The 18,063-nt window shown below is 43.6% G+C and overlaps 1 protein-coding gene across 1 annotated transcript in view; it reads right to left on the reverse strand.

Annotated features, from left to right (window-relative positions):
- The window catches only part of HVCN1 (hydrogen voltage gated channel 1), a 39,622-nt gene extending 22,235 nt beyond the window's left edge, over window positions 1-17,387 (reverse strand). The window contains exons 1-3 of the mRNA XM_031948570.1: window positions 17,103-17,387; window positions 7,598-7,637; window positions 19-291 (exon numbers count right to left, since the gene is read on the reverse strand). Coding sequence (XP_031804430.1) covers window positions 19-291; window positions 7,598-7,618 — 294 coding nt within the window. The 5' untranslated portion in view covers window positions 7,619-7,637; window positions 17,103-17,387. The remainder of the gene's footprint in view (window positions 1-18; window positions 292-7,597; window positions 7,638-17,102) is intronic.
- Between the last annotated feature and the right edge of the window lie 676 nt (window positions 17,388-18,063).

The raw sequence follows: 18,063 nt of genomic DNA on the forward strand, positions 1-18,063 counted from the left end.
GCTCTTGGTGGCTCCTACCTGAAACCTGTGGGAACTGAAGAGCTTTCTCATCACAGTCCTGAAGTCCGGGGGGGCCTTTGGAGGGCTGCCGGCCTCCTCTGGAACACTGGTGGCGCCGCTCTCAGCCCCAGGAGCCAGGGACGTCGGCGCCGGGGCCGCCGGCATCTGTGGCTGCTCATCCTCCTCTTCCTCGTTGTCCCATTTCTTATACCTGGTGTTCCACTTGTAATGGTCGTCGCCAACCACCGTGAAGTGCCTCAGGAACCTGGACATAGCTCTGGGGGAGCCGTCCTGGGGTTGGGGGGAGAAAGAAGAGTTTTAGCGCAGGCTACAGAGACAGAGACAGAGAGAGAGAGACAGAGAGACAGAGACAGGGCAGAGAGGGAGAGAGAGGGAGAGACAGAGAGAGACACAGACAGACACAGAGATAAAGATATAGACACAGAGAGACAGAAAGACAGAGTGAGAGAGACAGCGTGTGTGTGTGCATATGACAGAGATAGAGAAAAACAGAGACACAGAGTTACAGAGACAGAAAGACAGTGAGATAGTGTGTGTGTGTGTGTGTGACAGAGACAGAAACAGAGACACACAAAGATAGTTACAGAGATAGAAAGACAGAGACAAAAAAAAGAAAGAGACAGAAAGAGGTAATGAGAGAAAGAGAGAAAGACACAGAGATAGAGATAGAGGGGCAGAGAGAGAGAAAGGGAGAAACAGACAGAAACAGAGAGAAACAAAGACAGAGATAGTTACAGAGAAAGAGGTAATGAGAGAGAAACAAAGACACAGAGATAGAGACAGTCAGAGACAGAGACACAGAGATGATAGAGAGGGGCAGACAGAGAGAAAGGGAGAAACAGAGACAGAGAAAGCCAGAGCAGAGCCACGTGGGTAAGGGCACAGTCAAACAGTAGAGAGGAGGTAGGAGCGGGTGGGGCACCCAGAACTCAGGAGTTTGAGGAGTTTCTCTTGTTCTCTTACTTGGAACGAGGGGCTTTATAGAGGCCTGGCAACAGGAAGCCCCAGCCTGCCCTTGTGGTTTGCCTGGCTGTAAGCAAAGGACCTGCCTCTGCAGTCCAATCAAAAATCCCCGGGCCCGGGAGGAAGGGTGGGTGGGAATGATGCTGTTAAATGGCACCCAAGGCCCCTGTTCGAGCCGTCTACAGGAAAAGCTGTGAGTCACACTTCACAGGTGAGCACATTCTGAAGAAGTGAGCCTGTGCTTGGGGGGTGGCAGTGGAAATAGGTGGGGGGTGGAAGTGATAACCCCCCACATACAGAATTCTAAGGAAACGGCACGTGCAGACGCTTCCTTTTCAAGAGTCAGGTTCCTGAAAGGTGGAAAATAAACAGAAATGGCCCAAAGGCCATTTGGGCCTCTTCTAACAGAGACAAAGATGCTGGCTTTTTGTTTTGTTTTGTTTTGTTTTTAAACAAAACATCCCCGTGGTAAAGCAAAGAATTCCTATGTAGGGCAAACCATATTTCCTCCTTCCCCTGCACTTGGTTTAGACTTCGTGAGAATCTGAGATGTTTATCAGTGGCTTTGGATCATTGTTCTAGGATCAGAAAGGACCTTGTGGACCATCTCATTCAGTTTCTCCCAATCCAGGCCAACAGCCTTCAGTGAGCCTATCCTGAGCCAGGCCCTGTGCTGGGCCATGGGAGTTCATAGACAAAAGGAAAAAAAATCCCTGTCCTCAGCGGGAGTTGGGTCTTATTCTTATTCTAGAAGCAATAGGGATCCTTTGAAGATTCTTGAGCACCAGAGTGACATGGTCAGCTTTATGACTGAGGGTTACCTGGAGAGAGGAGAAATGGTTGTTTGAGTCGTGTTAGACCTTCATAACCCTATTTGGGGTTTTCTTGGCAGAAAACTGGAGTTGTTTGTCTTTCCTTTCCCCAGCTCATTTACAGATGAGGAAAGTGAGGAAAACAGAATAAAGTGACTTGTCCAGGGTCACACCACGAGGAAGTGTCTGAGGCTGGATTTGAACTCAGATCTTCTCAAGATCATCATCAAATCATCCAACTGCCAGATCAGCTAAGAAACTACTGCAGTTGTCAAGGTGAGATGTAATGGGGTTATGGTACTAAAGCTGGGAAAAGAGGATAGATACAAAGGATGTATAAGAAGAAGAATTGATAAGGCTACACTGTTTGGATACTAATAGGAAGCAGCCTGCTAAGACCATTCCCCAAAGGAGGGGAAAAGAGTGCTAAATTTTACCTTATATGTGAGATCCTCAGGACTCACATGTACCTATGTGTTAATTTTATAATGATTTATTATTTTATTATTATTTGCCCATATATTTTAAATATATGGGCAAATAATAATAAAATAACATCTTATTTAATTATTCTGATGCTTATATATTAAGTTTTAATTAATCGCTCATGTCTTTAATCATATATTAACTTAATGCCATGCATTAATTTAATTATACATTATTTGATTATCAATTATTTGTGAAGTTAATTATATATTAACTTGATGTTCATATGTTAATTAAATGAGATTTTGTTTTATTATTGTTTGCTACTATATTTGGTCACATATCAATTTGTGCATTGTACATTAATTATGTGGTATTTTAAGCATTCGTGGCTAATATATTTAATTGTGTGTTGATTTAATGTTTGTGCATTAATGAAATGATATATTATTATTAATTATGTACTAATATATTTAATGACACATTGATTTGATGTTTCTATGTTAAAGTATATATTATTTATCATTAATTAATTATTTACTGGGATATTCATTATGTTTTAATCTAATTGCATGTCAATTTATTTTAAATTAATTAGTAAGATATTTTAGATTATATGTTTATTTAATGTTCATAGATTAATTTTTAATTAATACACCACCATTAAAAATTACACAGGAACCACATTTTCCTCGGGTTCAGGCTGCACTGGGGAGTGTTGTGGGCTACATGCACCTGATGTCTGGTTCTGAAGTGGGCTGTCTATCTGTAGGGGAAGTAATCTGGTAACTATTCCCTCAAGACTTTTATCTTTCAGCACATTATTTATTAGACTGGCTTGCCTTGATGAGAAGGATCTGTGAGCAAACACTGAGCAAACCACTGAAGCTCAAGATTTCAACGGACACTCTTGGTGGAGGATTGAACAAGATGAAGGTTGGGTATATGGCTAGGAAATGTGTCTTCCTTCAGTCAAGTTCCTTTCTCCCTCCCTGCCCCCCCCATTTCTGTTCCCCCATACCTTTCTCTGAGACATCTCTTTTTCGCTTTTACTTAGACATCCCTGGAGGTACAAAGGCAGAGCCCTACCAGGAGATAGACTGTCCAAAAAAAAGGGAAGTCCCCCTTCTTCTGTCTACTTGGTAAGGTCATATCCAGACTCTAGTGTCCATTTTGCTTGCCCTGGGTCATTAAGGAAGGCCAGTAACAAGCTGGACCATGTCTAGAGGAGGGAAACCACAGATTGGAGGTGATGGTAGCTTTGGGAGCAGAAATCAGCAAAGGGGAAACGAGGAGCCATCTTTTGGCATTTGAAAGCTGTCATGTAAAAGACTATTTTTGCTCTCGGTCAGAGGTCAGGACCAGGAACAACTGATGGAAGTTTCAGAGAGACAGATTGAAGTGAAATCCAAGGGAAAAAACACTCTAGTTATTGGAGCTGCTCCAAAGAGTTCAACTAGCTGGGTGACCCTGGACAAGTCACTTCATCATGTGAGCCTCAGTTTCCACCCCTGTAAAATGAGCTGGAGAAGGAAATGGCAAACTATCTTTGCCAAGAAAACCCCAAATGGGTGCACAAAGAGTCAAACAGGGCTGAAAACAACAATACCAACAAAAAGCCACACGGGCCACATTAGTAGAGTGAACTCCCTTTCACTGAAGGTCTTTGAACAAATTAGATGACCACTTGGGAGACATTGCAGAAGGAATTCTTGTTTGACCCCCAAACCCTAAAGCCTTTCCCAGCTCAGCTCAACATTTTATGCTCTAATGGCCTTGTATAAGTCATTTCTTCCTTCACTGATCATCAATTTTTTCATCTGGAACGTTTTCCTTGACTCTGACATTTTTAAAATCTTTTTTTCCCCTCACACAATATGTATATTAGTATCAGGGCCCATAATATGCTTGGTTTGGCTAAGAGAAGAAATTTTTAAATCATAAAATCAATATCGAGCATTTTGAATTTTTTTAGCAATGATATTTAAGGAAAATTCTCATTGAAATTAAAAAAAAAAAAAAACAAACCTAACAAAAAACAACAGGAAAAGATGCACAGACCAGCCACCAAGAAGCCATTGTTTGGTTCTTAGAACTATCCAAAGATAGTTTTCAGAAATGCAGGCAGTTTAGCCAGGCTCGGGCCATCCATCTCTAATTCCTGGCAAGGCCGAGGCTGGTGGATCTCCTGAACCCAGGAGTTCTGAGTTGCAGTAGGTCAGAGCCACTAAGCCGGGCCCCATCCAATAGAGCCAGCCTCCAGGAGCAGAGGGCCATCAGGCTGCCGAAGGAGAGCTAAACCAGCCCAGGTGGAAGAATGGAGCAAGTTAAAGTTCGTGTGACAATCACTGTTACTTATGAATCTGGGTGAGATCGGGGGACCCAGTCTCAAAAAAGAAATGGAGCCAGTTCTCTATCATACAGGAACTGATCATCCAAGTTGTGGCTTGAATATATATGCTCATGGATTCTCCTTCTTCTCTCTCCATTCCTGATCGTGGGGCCCATTCCCCTCCACTAGACAGCAAAAATGTCACACGACCATAGATTTGGATAGGGACCTCATAGGGTATCTAGACCTGGGTTTTACATATGGGGAAACTGAGGCAGAGAGACAGGAAGTAATATTCCAAAGTCAAATGAATATTAAGAGGATTAGCCAGAATTTAAATAGCCTTAATTTCAAAATCTTTTCACTCCAGCAGGAAGCCTCAGTGGACACACAGCCTTTTTGAGAGACCCAGAAGTAAGAAAAATAGAAAAAATGGCTAAAAGGAGCCTCCTGATGTGTCTTCACATTTAGGATCAGCGGGATGGTTTTTGTTCCATTTTTCAGAAACTTCCCATCTAGTGTAAAGAGCAGGGAAGGAATCACTCCAGTGGAAACCACCAGACTGAGTTCATCTGCACACAACCCGTCCGTACTGTCTTGGTTGTCACCGAGTCTGGCCACCAAAGTTCCTGTCCCTCCCTCACTTCAGAGAACAATCCAGATGGATTTTTTTCTCTTAGCTTCCTTTTTGAGTCACAGATGGGGGAGAAGGCCATCCTTGGGGACCAGGGGCGAGGGGTGGGGACAACAGATCTGAACTCTCCGGGGCATCGGAACCCAGCTGCCTGGACCTCGACCAAACTCTGGGGGCTCAGATTATGTGGAATTTTTTTTTTCTTTTTCTAAATTAGGGAAGTCTTTAAATAAGTGTAGCACATTTTCCTTTTCAAGGAGGAAGTGTGAAGTTGATGAGGGGCAACCACAAATGCAACAGGCCAAACCCCATGACATGGGGGCCTGGTACAAAGAATCTGGGGAGTGGGGAGCCTTCTGGTCCTGAATCCCCTGTGGCAGTTGGACATTCAAGGCCTGAGGTGATCCCGTGCATTACTTCAGTTTTTTGGTATCTCGTTTTTGCCATCTTCAAATCTAAAACACTGCAATTAAATTCAATTAAATCCAACCACTCACTATGGATTGTGGGCAGGCAAGTAGGCAGTCAGTCCAGTGAATAGAGCACCAGTCCAGAAATGAGAAGGAAATGAGTTCAAATCCTACTTCAGATACTTCCTAGCCGGGAAAGTCACTTAATTCTGGCTGCCTCAGTTTGCTCATCTGTAAAATGAGCCATAGAAGGAAATAGTAGCATCTTTGCCAAGAAAATCCTAAATGGGGCCATGTAGAATTGGACACAACTGAATAATAGAAGATATTGGCCCTTTGGCAATCTGATAAGACATATTTACTGCTCCCAATCATATGCTATTGCTTATTTTCCCAATTGGAGAAAATGCTAAATTTTAGGCAGAGGTTGGTGAAAATGAGGATTTTTTCCCCCCTCATCCTAGTTCACAAATCTCATGAAATCCCTCTCGTGGGCCCCCTTTGGGGTCTGTTGACTTCTGCTTTGTACTACAACACTAAGGTTTTTAGATGTGTCACTAATGATTTGGGGAATGAGAGGATGAGTGGGAATTCTCCCTTCCAATGGTTTAATCCAATCTGTTCATTTTAGAAATTAAGAAACTGGGTCTTCAGTGGCAGTGGCTGGATTTGAACCCAAACCTCTAAGTCCAAGTTCAGTGTTCTTGCTATTATATCTGCCTGTTAATAAGCTGTGCTATCCTAACTTTATAGAGGGGGAAACTGAGGCTCAGAGAAAAGAAGGGACTTGCAACAGGTTTTTCCCTCTGCTCCAAACACATGCAGGCTAGAGCTGAGAAAGTTTATAGAATCATAGGATTAGGCAAACGAAGAAAACAACATAATTTTACATCATAATTCACTTTGACTTCATCTGTTAGAGAGGCTTATTTTCGTCCTGTGGGCCTGAGCATCTCTGTCATTCCTCCCTCCTCACTATCATCCAGCCCTGGCATTCTTACTTGCCTCCTACCTGGGCATCTCTTCCTCCAGTCCCTTTTTCACTCATGGACTCTTCACTGAAAGGTGACTTGCCCAGTATTTTACAGCCAGAACATGTCTGAGCAGAGACTTGAACCCAGAATCCAGCCAGAAGAATTTCCTTCTGGCTCCTCTTACAAACTCATAAAAAAAGGCGGGGGGGGGGGGGGGGGGGGGGGGGGGGGGGGAGCAAATACAGCAAGAGAGGCTGGCTCTGGAGCTTACTAACTGGATGATTCACAACCTTCTTTCAACGGTTCCTCATCTGTGGAATGGGGCTAATAATCCTCGGAATCCCCTAACTTTCATGGAGAAGAGAAAGGAATAAGCATTTATATAGCACCTAATATGTGTTAATTACTGTGTTAAGGGTTTTATAATTATTATGTCATCTGATCCTTACAACAAATTTGGGAGATGGGTGCTGTTGTTATCTCTATTTTACAATTGGGGAAAACTAAAACAAATAAGGTTAAATGACTTTCCCAAGATCACACAGCCAGTAAGTGTCTGAAACTAGATTTGAACTCAGGCTTTCCAGGGATCTAACCACTGTACCACCAGTTACTGTGGATGTGCAGGGAAGCTCATTTTGGAAACCTTTAGGGAGAATTGTACATCCTCTTTTTTTCTCATTCTCTTCTTTCTCCTCCTCCTCTTCCTCATTTCCTGGCAATGTGGGGAATGTGAGGTACAGAAACTCCTTTTCCACGTTAATGAGACTACCAGCCATTTTCTTGGGAGGGGGGTGTCTGTTGACCTCTGCTTCCTGCTACAGTAAGATTTTAGTTGCGTCACTACTATAATTTATGTTCTTAGGAAAGGACATGAGGCACCGAGAAATAAATGGCTTGTCCAAGATTGCACGGCCAGACTGTGTCAACGGTAGGACCCAGATCTCCCTGGGTGGCCTCCCCTCCCATCTCCTTGACCCTTCTGTCTCTTCCCATCTGAATTCTAGTGATGAAAGTCTGCTTACCTCTTTGTCTTCAGTGTCCATTTTTCAGCTGTCACAGAATCTAGAAAGAAGGATGCAGTTGGGTTCATTAGTGTAACACATTCATCTTAAATTTATTTTATTATTTTATTTTTAGAGCTTTTTATTTTTGAAACATATGCATGGATTTTTCAACATTGACCCTTGCATAGCCTTATATTTCAGATTTTCCCCTCCTTCCTCCCATCCTCTCCTTTAGATGGCAAGCAATCCAATATATGTTAAAAAAAAAAAAATGTGTTAAATCTGGGGCAGCTAGGTGGTGCAGTGGATAGAGCACCAGCCTTGAAGTCAGGAGAACCTGAGTTCAAATCTGGTCTCAGACACTTAATACTTCCTGGCTGTGTGACCCTGGGCAAGTCACTTAACCCTAATTACCTCAGAAAAAAGAAAAAAATATATATATACATATATATGTTAAATCCAATATATGTAAACATTTTTATACCATTATCTTGCTGCACAAGAAAAATCAGATCAAAAAGGAAAGAAAATGAAAAAGAAAATAAAATGCAAGCAAACAATAGAGTGAAAATGCTATGTTGTGAGGCACACTCAGTCCCACAGTCCTCTCTCTGAATGCACAAGGCCATTGGAACTGGCCTAAGAAGTCCAGGTCCATCAGAATTGATCATCATATAGTATTGTTGTTGAAGTATATAATGATCTCCTGGTCCTGCTCGTTTCACTCAGCATCAGTTCGTGTCAGTCTCTCCAGGCCTTTCTGAAATCATCCTGTTGGTCATTTCTTACCGAACAATAATATTCCATAATATTCATATACCACAATTTATTCAGCCATTCTCCAAATGATGGACATCCATTCAGTTTCCAGTTTCTAGCCACTACAAAAAGGGCTGCCACAAACATTTGTGCACATACAGGTCCCTTTCCCTTCTTTAGTATCTCTTTGGGATAAAAGCCCAGTAGAAACACTCCTTATGACCTCATGGTAAGCACCTAACATGCAGTGCTCCCCTCCTTACAATCCCACTTTAGGCATGGTGTATTTGACATAAGTCCAAACCAGCTGCTCCTAATTAACCAATTAGTGAGTTTTACTATGTAGGGACGGCCAGTGGGCCAGCCTATATCCCAGTAGAGCCCTGGGGTTGCTGCTAGCAGACTTCGGTCAGTGCTCTCAGGGATTATCAGCTGTGTTGGTAACGGAGGTTTCCTTACCAGGGTGTTCCCTAGAACAGTTTAGGAGCCGTTGGGTGGTGCAGGAGGGGGAGCACTGGACCAGGAAGATCTGAGTTCAAATCTGCTCTCAGACTCTTACTAGCTGGGTGACCCTGGGCAAGTCACTTAACCCTGTTAGATTCAGGTTTTCACCCATAAAATGGTGCCACCCCTGAGCTGGAGATGGGAATGGCAAAGCCTTCCAGCATCTTAGCAAAGAGACCCCAAATGAAGTCATGAGTGAAAATGCCTGAATCAGAAATGAAAAATCTATTTGCTAATGGAGTTGCTGTCAGACAAAGAAAAACTGTGACAGGAAACCCAAGGCTGATGGGAGGGGGCTGGAGGGCTGCCTCCAGACCATTGTCTACTACAACCACTGGGCAATGTCTTCCCCTTTGAGAACTCTAGGCCGGAGCTTCTTCAACTTTTACCACTGGTGACTCCTTTTCGCCCAAGAAATGTTTAAGCAACCCTAGATATATAGGTATATGACACAGGTAGGCACGTCACACATTTACTGATAATAAATCATAATTTCAGAACCTCCATTTTCAGTTGCAAGACCCCAGGTGGGATTGCAGTTGGATGGCCCAATGGATGGAGCACCGGCCCTGGATTCAGGAGGATCTGAGTTCAAATGTGACCTTAGATGCTTAACACTTCCTAGCTGTGTGACCCTGGGCAAGTCACTGAACCCCAGTTGCCTCACTAAGAAAAAGGAGGAGGAAGGGGAGAAGGGAGAGAAGGGAGGAGGGAGAAGAGGGGAAGAGAAGAAAGAGGAGGGGGAGGGGGAAAGGAGAAGGTCCTTGAGGGCAAGGGACTGAATCATTGGAAAGGATCTTGGATGACTTCGAGTCTGGGAATATGGGTGACTGACAGAAACACTGAATTCACTGCAGGAGTGAAAAAATATCTTAGTTCTCTTTTACTGCTAAACTAGAAAGAGCCGTCTGCTAAGCTCTTGTCTCCTACCGTGACCAGTGCTTATAATGAAGTCTGCTGGGCCTGGAGACGAGAAAACCTGCGTTCAAATCCTGCCTCAGACATTTACAAACTGTGTGACTCTGGCCAAATCACCTTAACGTCTTAGTTTCTCCAGCTGTAAAATGTATTGTAATAATTGCTCCTGCCTCATGGGGCTGTGGTCAGGATTAGATAAATTAGTATGTAAAGTACTTTACTCCCCTTAAAATGCTGCATAGATACTATTGTTGTTATTTATTTTCCTTATCTTTATTTATGGTTTCTAAGTTCATTACTCTCTTGTAATCTCAACAAATAATAATATTTTATTTTTTTCAATTACATGTAAATATAATTGTAAACATTTACTTTTATGCAATTTTGATTTCCATTTTTTTCTCCCTCTTTCTTTCCCCAGTCCCTCTCTGAGAAGGCAAGCAGTCTGACATAGCCAATAACCTCTTAATTATTTAATACAATGATTTTTTTTCCTTCTTCCTTGACAGGTAGTGGATAGAGTCCTCAAGGATGAAGTCAGTAAGACCTGAGTTTGAATCCCATCTCAGACACTTACTAGTTGTATGACCCTGGGCAAGTCACTTAACCTTGTTTGTCTCAGTTTCCTCATCTGGTAAAATGAACTAGAGAAGGAAACACAAACTCTCCAAGTATCCCTGCCAAGAAAATCCAAACGGGGTCACCAAGAATCTTACTTTACTGAATAACAGAACAATTCTCCTTTGATCTTTTATCACTGTTGACCACCCTCTCCTCCCTTGCCTTGGATGATGTTAGTATCTCCTGGTTCTCTTACGTGTACATCTCTTCCTATCTTTTTTTTTTTTTTAATCTTTTTTCTTCATTCTCTTCCCTTCTTCTTAGAATGAGTACTTCCCTGGGTCCTCTTTTCTCTCTGTTCATCCTCTCTTGCCGATCATCAGTTCTCTTGGTCCAATGACCACCTCTATGCAAAGGAGTCCCAGGTCTTTGTGTCTAGTCCCAATCTTTCTCCTACTTTGGAATTTGTGTCCCTAGTGCCTAGCACGGTGTTTAGATCATAATAAGCATTTAACAAATGCTTTTTCACTCATTCATTCATTTGTTCATGTATTCATCCCTTCCTGGATGTCCCTTTGATATCTCAAATGTTCAAAATGGAACTTCTGTCTTCCCACCAATTTTCCTGTTTCTACGAAGGGCACCAGCCATCATCCTCCCAGCCATCCGGGCACCCAGGTTCTTAACCTATGATCATCTGGAATACCTTCCTTGCCCTCATAACTCGTCAGCTTCAAAGACCTCTATAACATCTCTTTTAGTCATCTTTAATTCAATTCAACCAGACATTTAAGTGCCTACTGTGTGTCAGTGAGTCCATTAGGTGCTAGGAATACAAAGACAAAAAACAAAATAGTCCATGCCTTCGAGGTTATATTTATGTCCAAACATCTCTCAAATCCATCCCCTTCTCTCTACTCACACAGTCATCAATCCATTTCAATCCATTCTGACTTACCTACACTATTAAAGTAGCCAATAATTGGTCTTTGTAGCACTAAACTAGCAGAAATTTAGGAACAGCACATAGTAGGTACTTCACAAATGTTCACTGAGCTGTGGCTCCACTCTATCCCTTTCTGTTATTACTGTTCAGTTTTGTCCGACTCTTTGTCATCCTATTTGGGGTTTTCTTGACAAAAGATTCTGGAGTGGTTGGCCATTTCCTTCTATAGCCCGTTTTACAGATGAAGAAATTGAGGCAGACAGGGTGAAGTGACTTGTTCAGGGTCACTCAGCTAGTAAGTCTCTGAAGCTGAAACTGAACTCAGATCTTTCTGACTAGGCTTTATGCTCCAATCACTGCTCTGACTAGCTGCCCACTTCCTTTCTCTCATTTCTAATCAATCTATATTTATATTTGAGTTAAAGAAAAGTTTCCTAACCAATAGATTTTTTCCAAAGTAGAATGGGTTATGTTAGGAGGTGATGTTACCCTTCATTGGAGCTGTTATATTTATATCTAAATAGCTATAGATATAGATGTATAGAAATATATATATGTAGATATCTCTCTATAAATATACAGATTTATCTATTTATATTCACATACAATATGCACCTATGTGCAAAAAAAAAAAAAAAAGATATCTATTCCTAGAAGGGATTCTTTTTCAGATATAATGCCTGGAATGCATTCTTTTTTCACCTCTGACTTTTAAACTCTCTGAGTCATCTACACCCAGAGAGTGAGGATGGTTCACAACACAGCATTTTCACTTCTTTTTGTTGTGATTTGCTTGCATTTTGTTTTCTTTCTCATTTATTTTTCCTGTTTGATTTGATTTTTCTTGTGCAGCAAAATAATTGTATAAATACGTATGCATATATTTTTACCATGTTTCACATATTGCTTGCTATCTAGGGGAAGGAGTAGGGAGAAGAGGGGGATTGGAATACACAGTCTTTCAAGGGTCAATGTTGAAAAATTACCCATGCATATCTTTTGAAATTTAAAAAGCTGTAATAAAAAAATAAAATGAATAATAAAATGAAATAATAATAAAATAAAATAAAAAATGAAAAAATGAAAAAAAAAGTTTCCACTTAAAGCATCCCTCCTCCTCTACTTTGGTCCTAGATACTAATCTCTTCCATCTCCAAGGGCACTTTCTATCTGCCTTATCTCTACATAATGTCTCTACCATTGGAATGCCAGCTTCTCAAGGGCAGGGATTTTTCTTTGTATTTCCAACACCCAGCCCAATGCTGGAAATGTAATAAGTGCTTGCTAACTGACTGACTGTTACCCTGATTTTTTGTAAATACTTAATAAATGCTGTTTGATTGATTGACACCCTGACTATATAGTAAGTGTCTAATAAATGCTTTTTGGTTGATTGACATCCTGACTATACAATAAGTGCTTAATAAATGCTTTTCGATTCATTGACATCCTGCCTATATAAATAAATGCTTTTTGGTTGATGGATATCCTGACTTTACAGCAAATACTTAATAAATGCTTTTTGATTGGGTTGATGCTAAAGGCGGTTCTACTCAGTTCTAGATCCATGATCTTGTGATCGTGTGGGGATTGTCTGAGGGGAATTTGCTCAGGACATGCTTCTTCCTCTCTCTTGCCAAATGATGAGGGGGTTATGCAAACCTTCTTTCAAAGAAAGTTTTCAAAACTTCGTGTTGCTCCATGCTCTGGTAACATCCAGTTACTCTGGGTGCAGAGTCCTGTGTCCATTCTCCTCCGCTTTCTCCCCGAGCGAAATCAAGCGAAACCCCAGCTTTACACAAGAAGTGGCCTGCTTGCCAAGACAGGCGCTGGCTGAGGGGGCCCCCGGAAGCCCTGCTGATAGCAGATAACCACAACCCTCTTGGGTCAGAGGGACCTGCAGACTCAAGCACCTTCCCCTTGGAAACTAAGCAAAGACCTCAAACCCTCCAGCACAACATCCCAGCAGGCAGGATGGCCAAGCACCCCCAGAGAGCCAGGATTCTGCGTCCCTGGCTCCCCGGCAATTACTGTTCAGTTCTTGTGACCCCAAGGGCTGCAAGTATCTACAACTGGGCAACCAGAATTTTTGTCATCGTTCTTCAGCGTGTCTGACTTTCCAGGGGGTTTTCTTGGCAAAGGTCCCAGAGTGGGCTCCCATTTCCTTCTCTGGTTCAGCGGACAGAGAAGAAACTGAGGTAAATAAGGTTAAGTGACCTGTCCAGGGTCACAGAGCTAGTCAAGGTTTGAGGAAGGAAAATGAGTCTCACTGTGCCATCTCAGCTTCCCCCTAAGACCTAAAAATCTATCCTATGAGGTCCTGACTGTAGTGTCCTCAATGGTGGCGATACTTAGCAAATTATTTAGAATTTCAGCCTCAGTTTCCTCATGTGTAAAGTGAGGGGTTCAGACTAGTTGTCACTGAAAAGACCCTTCCAAAGTCAATCAATCAATCAATTATGGCCAAGGTGCTGGGAATACAAAGTGAGAGTTTAAATCCAGGGAGAGACAACATGCATGTATAGATACATGTGCACCTATGTGCAATATATTAAATATCTGTACATGCATGTAGCTACCTGCACATGTATGTATATGAGTATGTAAATACATACAAATAAATAAAAAGTTATTGGGAGGATTTAGAAAAGCTTCATATTGATGATGGAATTCTCAGCTAATTCTTGAAGAAGCAAGAGAATAAAATAGAGAATTGAGGCAGTACATTCCAGGCAGGGGGGGACAGTGCGTGCAAAAGTGCAGAGGTGGGAGATCGAGAGCCATAAATAAGGTATAATAGGAAATTCAGTTTGACTAGAAGACAACTGTTGAAGGTTAGCAATGTGTCATAAAGCTGGAAAGCTCTAAATAACTGGTCCTGTGATTCTACTTCTCCTTTTTGTACCTTAGTTTAGTCATCTGTGAAATGAGGGGGTTGAAAATGAGGACCTCCTTGGGTCCCTTTTAGCTCTAAGTCCTCCCATCCTATGATCTCAAAGGATTCGACTGCCTGGTGGAGAGAGCAGAGGGATGTACACGCCCTGATGTACAGGCCCTCTCCGGTGGCAACTGCAGCCAAAGGTCCCAAAGTCATAAGAGCAGAAATTTGGAAGACCCTGATTCAAAGTTTGCCTTCGATGCTTCCAAAGTGTGCCCTAAAACTGGGCAAGTCATGGAATTGTTTTTGAACTTCCTCCTCCTTATCTGTAAAATGAAAGCGATAATTCCTGAAATAATAGTAATAAAAATAATGATAGCTAGCATTTACATAGCACCTACTATGTTCCAGGCACTGTCCTGAGTGCTTTACAAATGATCCCATTTGATCTTTATGACAATCCTAGGATGTAGATAATAATGATAATAATAACATTTCTATAGGGCCTACTACGTGCCAGGCCCTGTAGCAAGTGCTTTACAAATATTATTTCAACTGATCCTCACAATCACCCTGAGAGGGAGATAACAACAATAATAATATTATTATTATAATGATAGTGATAGCATTTATATAGCACCTACTATGTATCAGGCACTCTTACTAAGTACTTTATACATATTATTTCATTTGATCTCCACAACAATCCTAGGGGAGATATGATGATAATAATAATAATAATATCATTATCATAATGATGATGATAATTAGGATTTATATAGGACCTACTATGTGTTAGGCACTGTGCTGAGCTCTTTACAAATGATGTCATTTATCCTGGGATACAGATAATAATGATAAGGATAATAACAAGAACATTTCTATAGCACCTACTATGTGCCAAAAAATATTATTTTATTTGATCTTCACAACAACCCTGGCAGGGAGATAATAATAATAATAATAATAATTGGTAGTAGTAGTAGTAGTAGTAGTAGTAGTAGTAGTAGTAGTAATAGTAGTAGTATAGTGATAGCATTTATATAGCATCTACTTTTTTTTTTGTCAGGCACTGTACTAAGTACTTTACAAATATTATCTCATTTAATCCTCGTAACAACCTTGGGAGGTAGGGGTTGTTATTATCTCCTTTTTACAGTATTCATCCTCAGAGGGATATTGGGAGAAACTAAAGAGATAATCAGTCAATCAGTGGTGATTATTGAATCCAATGCTTTCTATGGATGAAGTCTCAGAGGGGAAAATCCCTGCCTCTGTTCATTCAGAAGAAAAGGAATGGAGTAGGGATGTGGAATGGTCTGATTTTCAGTCAGGGCTCCCCTCCTCCCTCCCAGAGATGCTGCTCTGCAAGTTTTGTGAGTGTTTCTATGATATTTTCAGGAGGGATGAGGATGGAGAAGGGAGGAAGTAAAAATGGAGACAAGCAGGCTCCCCAAGGGAGCTCAGCCACAGCTATGCTGGCTGATCAGGGCAACAAAATTCCCTAGTCCAATCTGACATTCCTCCCCTATAAAAGGAGGAAGCTGCAGTGGGCTCTTCACAGGGGTCCTCAAACTTTTTCAATAGGGGGCCAGTTCACTGTCCCTCAGACTGTTGGAGGCCGGACTAGAGTAAAAACAAAAACTTTGTTTTGTGGGCCTTTAAATAAAGACACTTCATAGCCCTGGGTGAGGGGGATAAACATCCTCAGCTGCTGCATCTGGCCCGCGGGCCGAAGTTTGAGGACCCCTACAAGTTTAGGAGATGAATTCCAAGTCCAGCTTTCTGTACTCTAAGGTTTTCCTATGTTCTAGGTCCCTTCCAGATGCTCCTACCTCTGACGTTCCTTGTTCTAAGACACCTGGACAGCCCTGACATTCTGTGTTCTAAGGCTCTCGGAACCTTGACATTCCCTGTTCTCAAGGCCCCTCCTCACCGACATTCCCTGTTCCCAAACCCTCCCATCTCTGACATTCTCTATTCCAGTCTCCCCCCCTTGACACTGTCGGTTCTGATACCGCTGCCACAGAGCCCTTGGACTGCAGAAGTTCTGTGTTGGGGGATCGCTTCCAGTCCGAAATTCTGCATTGTCCGGCCCGGAGCCTGGTGCCCAGTGGTACTACCGGTTATTCCCCACACCCGAATGAGCAAATGCTGGGGGCTGGAGATCCTCATCCCAAGTCCTAAAGTCCCTCCCAAATCCGACAACCTGGAAGTTCGAAGGTTCCTGCCGGTTAAGCTTTTGGCAACAGAACTGATGTGTTGGGGGGGGGGGGGGGGGGGGGGGGGGGGGGGGGGGGTTGGACTGGGCCGACCCACAGAATCGGCCTTCACTCTTGGACCAGGTTGGGGGGCAACCGTTCCCTCTGAAACCCCCCTCGGAGCGCCATGGGCAGTGGGGCCGGGGTTTCTGAGCAGCCAGCAAGCCCAGGAAAGGAGGCAGAGCTCGGGAGAGGGGACAGACGCCTGGAACCGAGAGGCCCCAGGGGGTCCATTCCAGCTCCTAGGCTTCCGGAGGCGGAGGAGGGGAAGGCAGATTATCTTCCAAACCAGAAGAGAGGGGACAAGAGAGACCAGAGAGGGGGGAGGGAAATTGGGGAAAGGGAAGGGAGAACTAGGAGCAGGCTCCCTATTCCCATTTTCTAGATGGGGTCACTGAGGCCAGCTAGTTCCCCCAGCAACGCCCCCGGCCCAAGCCCCCAGTTCCGTACCCGAGTGCTCCCGCTGGCTCGGAGTACCTTGGCCAGCGCCCACCCACCGGGAGGAGCCCCGGGTCCGGTTCCGCGCCTCCCCCTCCCCCGCCCCGCTGCAGCCTCCAGGGAGGACGTAGCGGCCCCGGCCCATCTCCGAGCCCCCTGCACATATTCCCCCTCTCCCCCCTCCAAGTCCAGGGATGCGGGTCAGGAGAAGGGGCAGGGGCGGGGGGTGCTGAGCGGCCCATGGGGGAGAGGACTTACCCTGTCCCGAGCCCAGCTTCCAACGCAGGGCGGGCGCTCAGTTAGAGCCGCCTCGGCAAACTTGGAGAGAAGTGGTTTGCAGCCCCGCCCCTCTTCTTCCCCTTCTCCTCCTTTTTCTCTTTCTCCTTTCCTCCTCCTTCCTCCGACTCAGGGTCCCGGGACGGCTGGAGTCACTTATTATACTGACCAGAGCCCCTCCCCACTGTCCGGTTTCCCGTCCCTCCCCCTCCCCCTCGCATTCTCTTTCCTTTCCTTCTTCCTTTCCCTCTCCCCCCCCTCCCCTTCCCTTTTGTCTTTCTCTCTTTCCTCCAGATATTCTCCTCTTTCTTTCTTCCTCTTTCCCTTCTTCTCATTTCCTTCTCCTCTCGGTTCCTTTCGCCTTTCCTCCCCCTCTTCTTTCTTTCTTTCCTCTGTCCCAACCACTTCAATCTTCCCTCTCCTTTCTCTCTGTCTCTGTCTCTCTGTCTCTCTCTGTGTCTGTCTCTCTCTCTGTGTCTGTCTCTGTCTGTCTCTGCCTCTGTCTCTCTGTCTCTCTCTCTCTCTCCCCTCTTTCTCTCTCTCTCTTTCTCCTTTCTTTTCTCGTTCCTCAATGGGCACAGAGCAGAGCTCAGGTTAATGAAACCTCCTGGCTGAGGAAATGGACAAAGGTCTCAGCTGGAAGTCGAATCACATGCAGGGGAAGGAGAACCAGGAGCAGGGACAGGAAGGAGGGAACAACCTCACACAGAAATCTAATGCTCTCAAGGTCTTCTTTAGGGAGCTCTGGACCCTTCAGGAATTGCCCCTGGGCCTGAACGGGAGAGCCTTTTCATGGGGGAACCAGCTAGGGCTTTTTTCTGATCTGCTCCTCCTTAAAGTGACCAGGGACTTCCTTTGGGAAACCTCTGCAGTTTGGGGTTTGGTTTTGTTTTTAAATAGTTCCTTTCTCTTGCCTCCAACCACCGAGACAGTCACTGTTTCC

Source organism: Sarcophilus harrisii, chromosome 1 (assembly GCF_902635505.1).
Source record: "Sarcophilus harrisii chromosome 1, mSarHar1.11, whole genome shotgun sequence".
Classification (NCBI taxonomy): domain Eukaryota; kingdom Metazoa; phylum Chordata; class Mammalia; order Dasyuromorphia; family Dasyuridae; genus Sarcophilus; species Sarcophilus harrisii.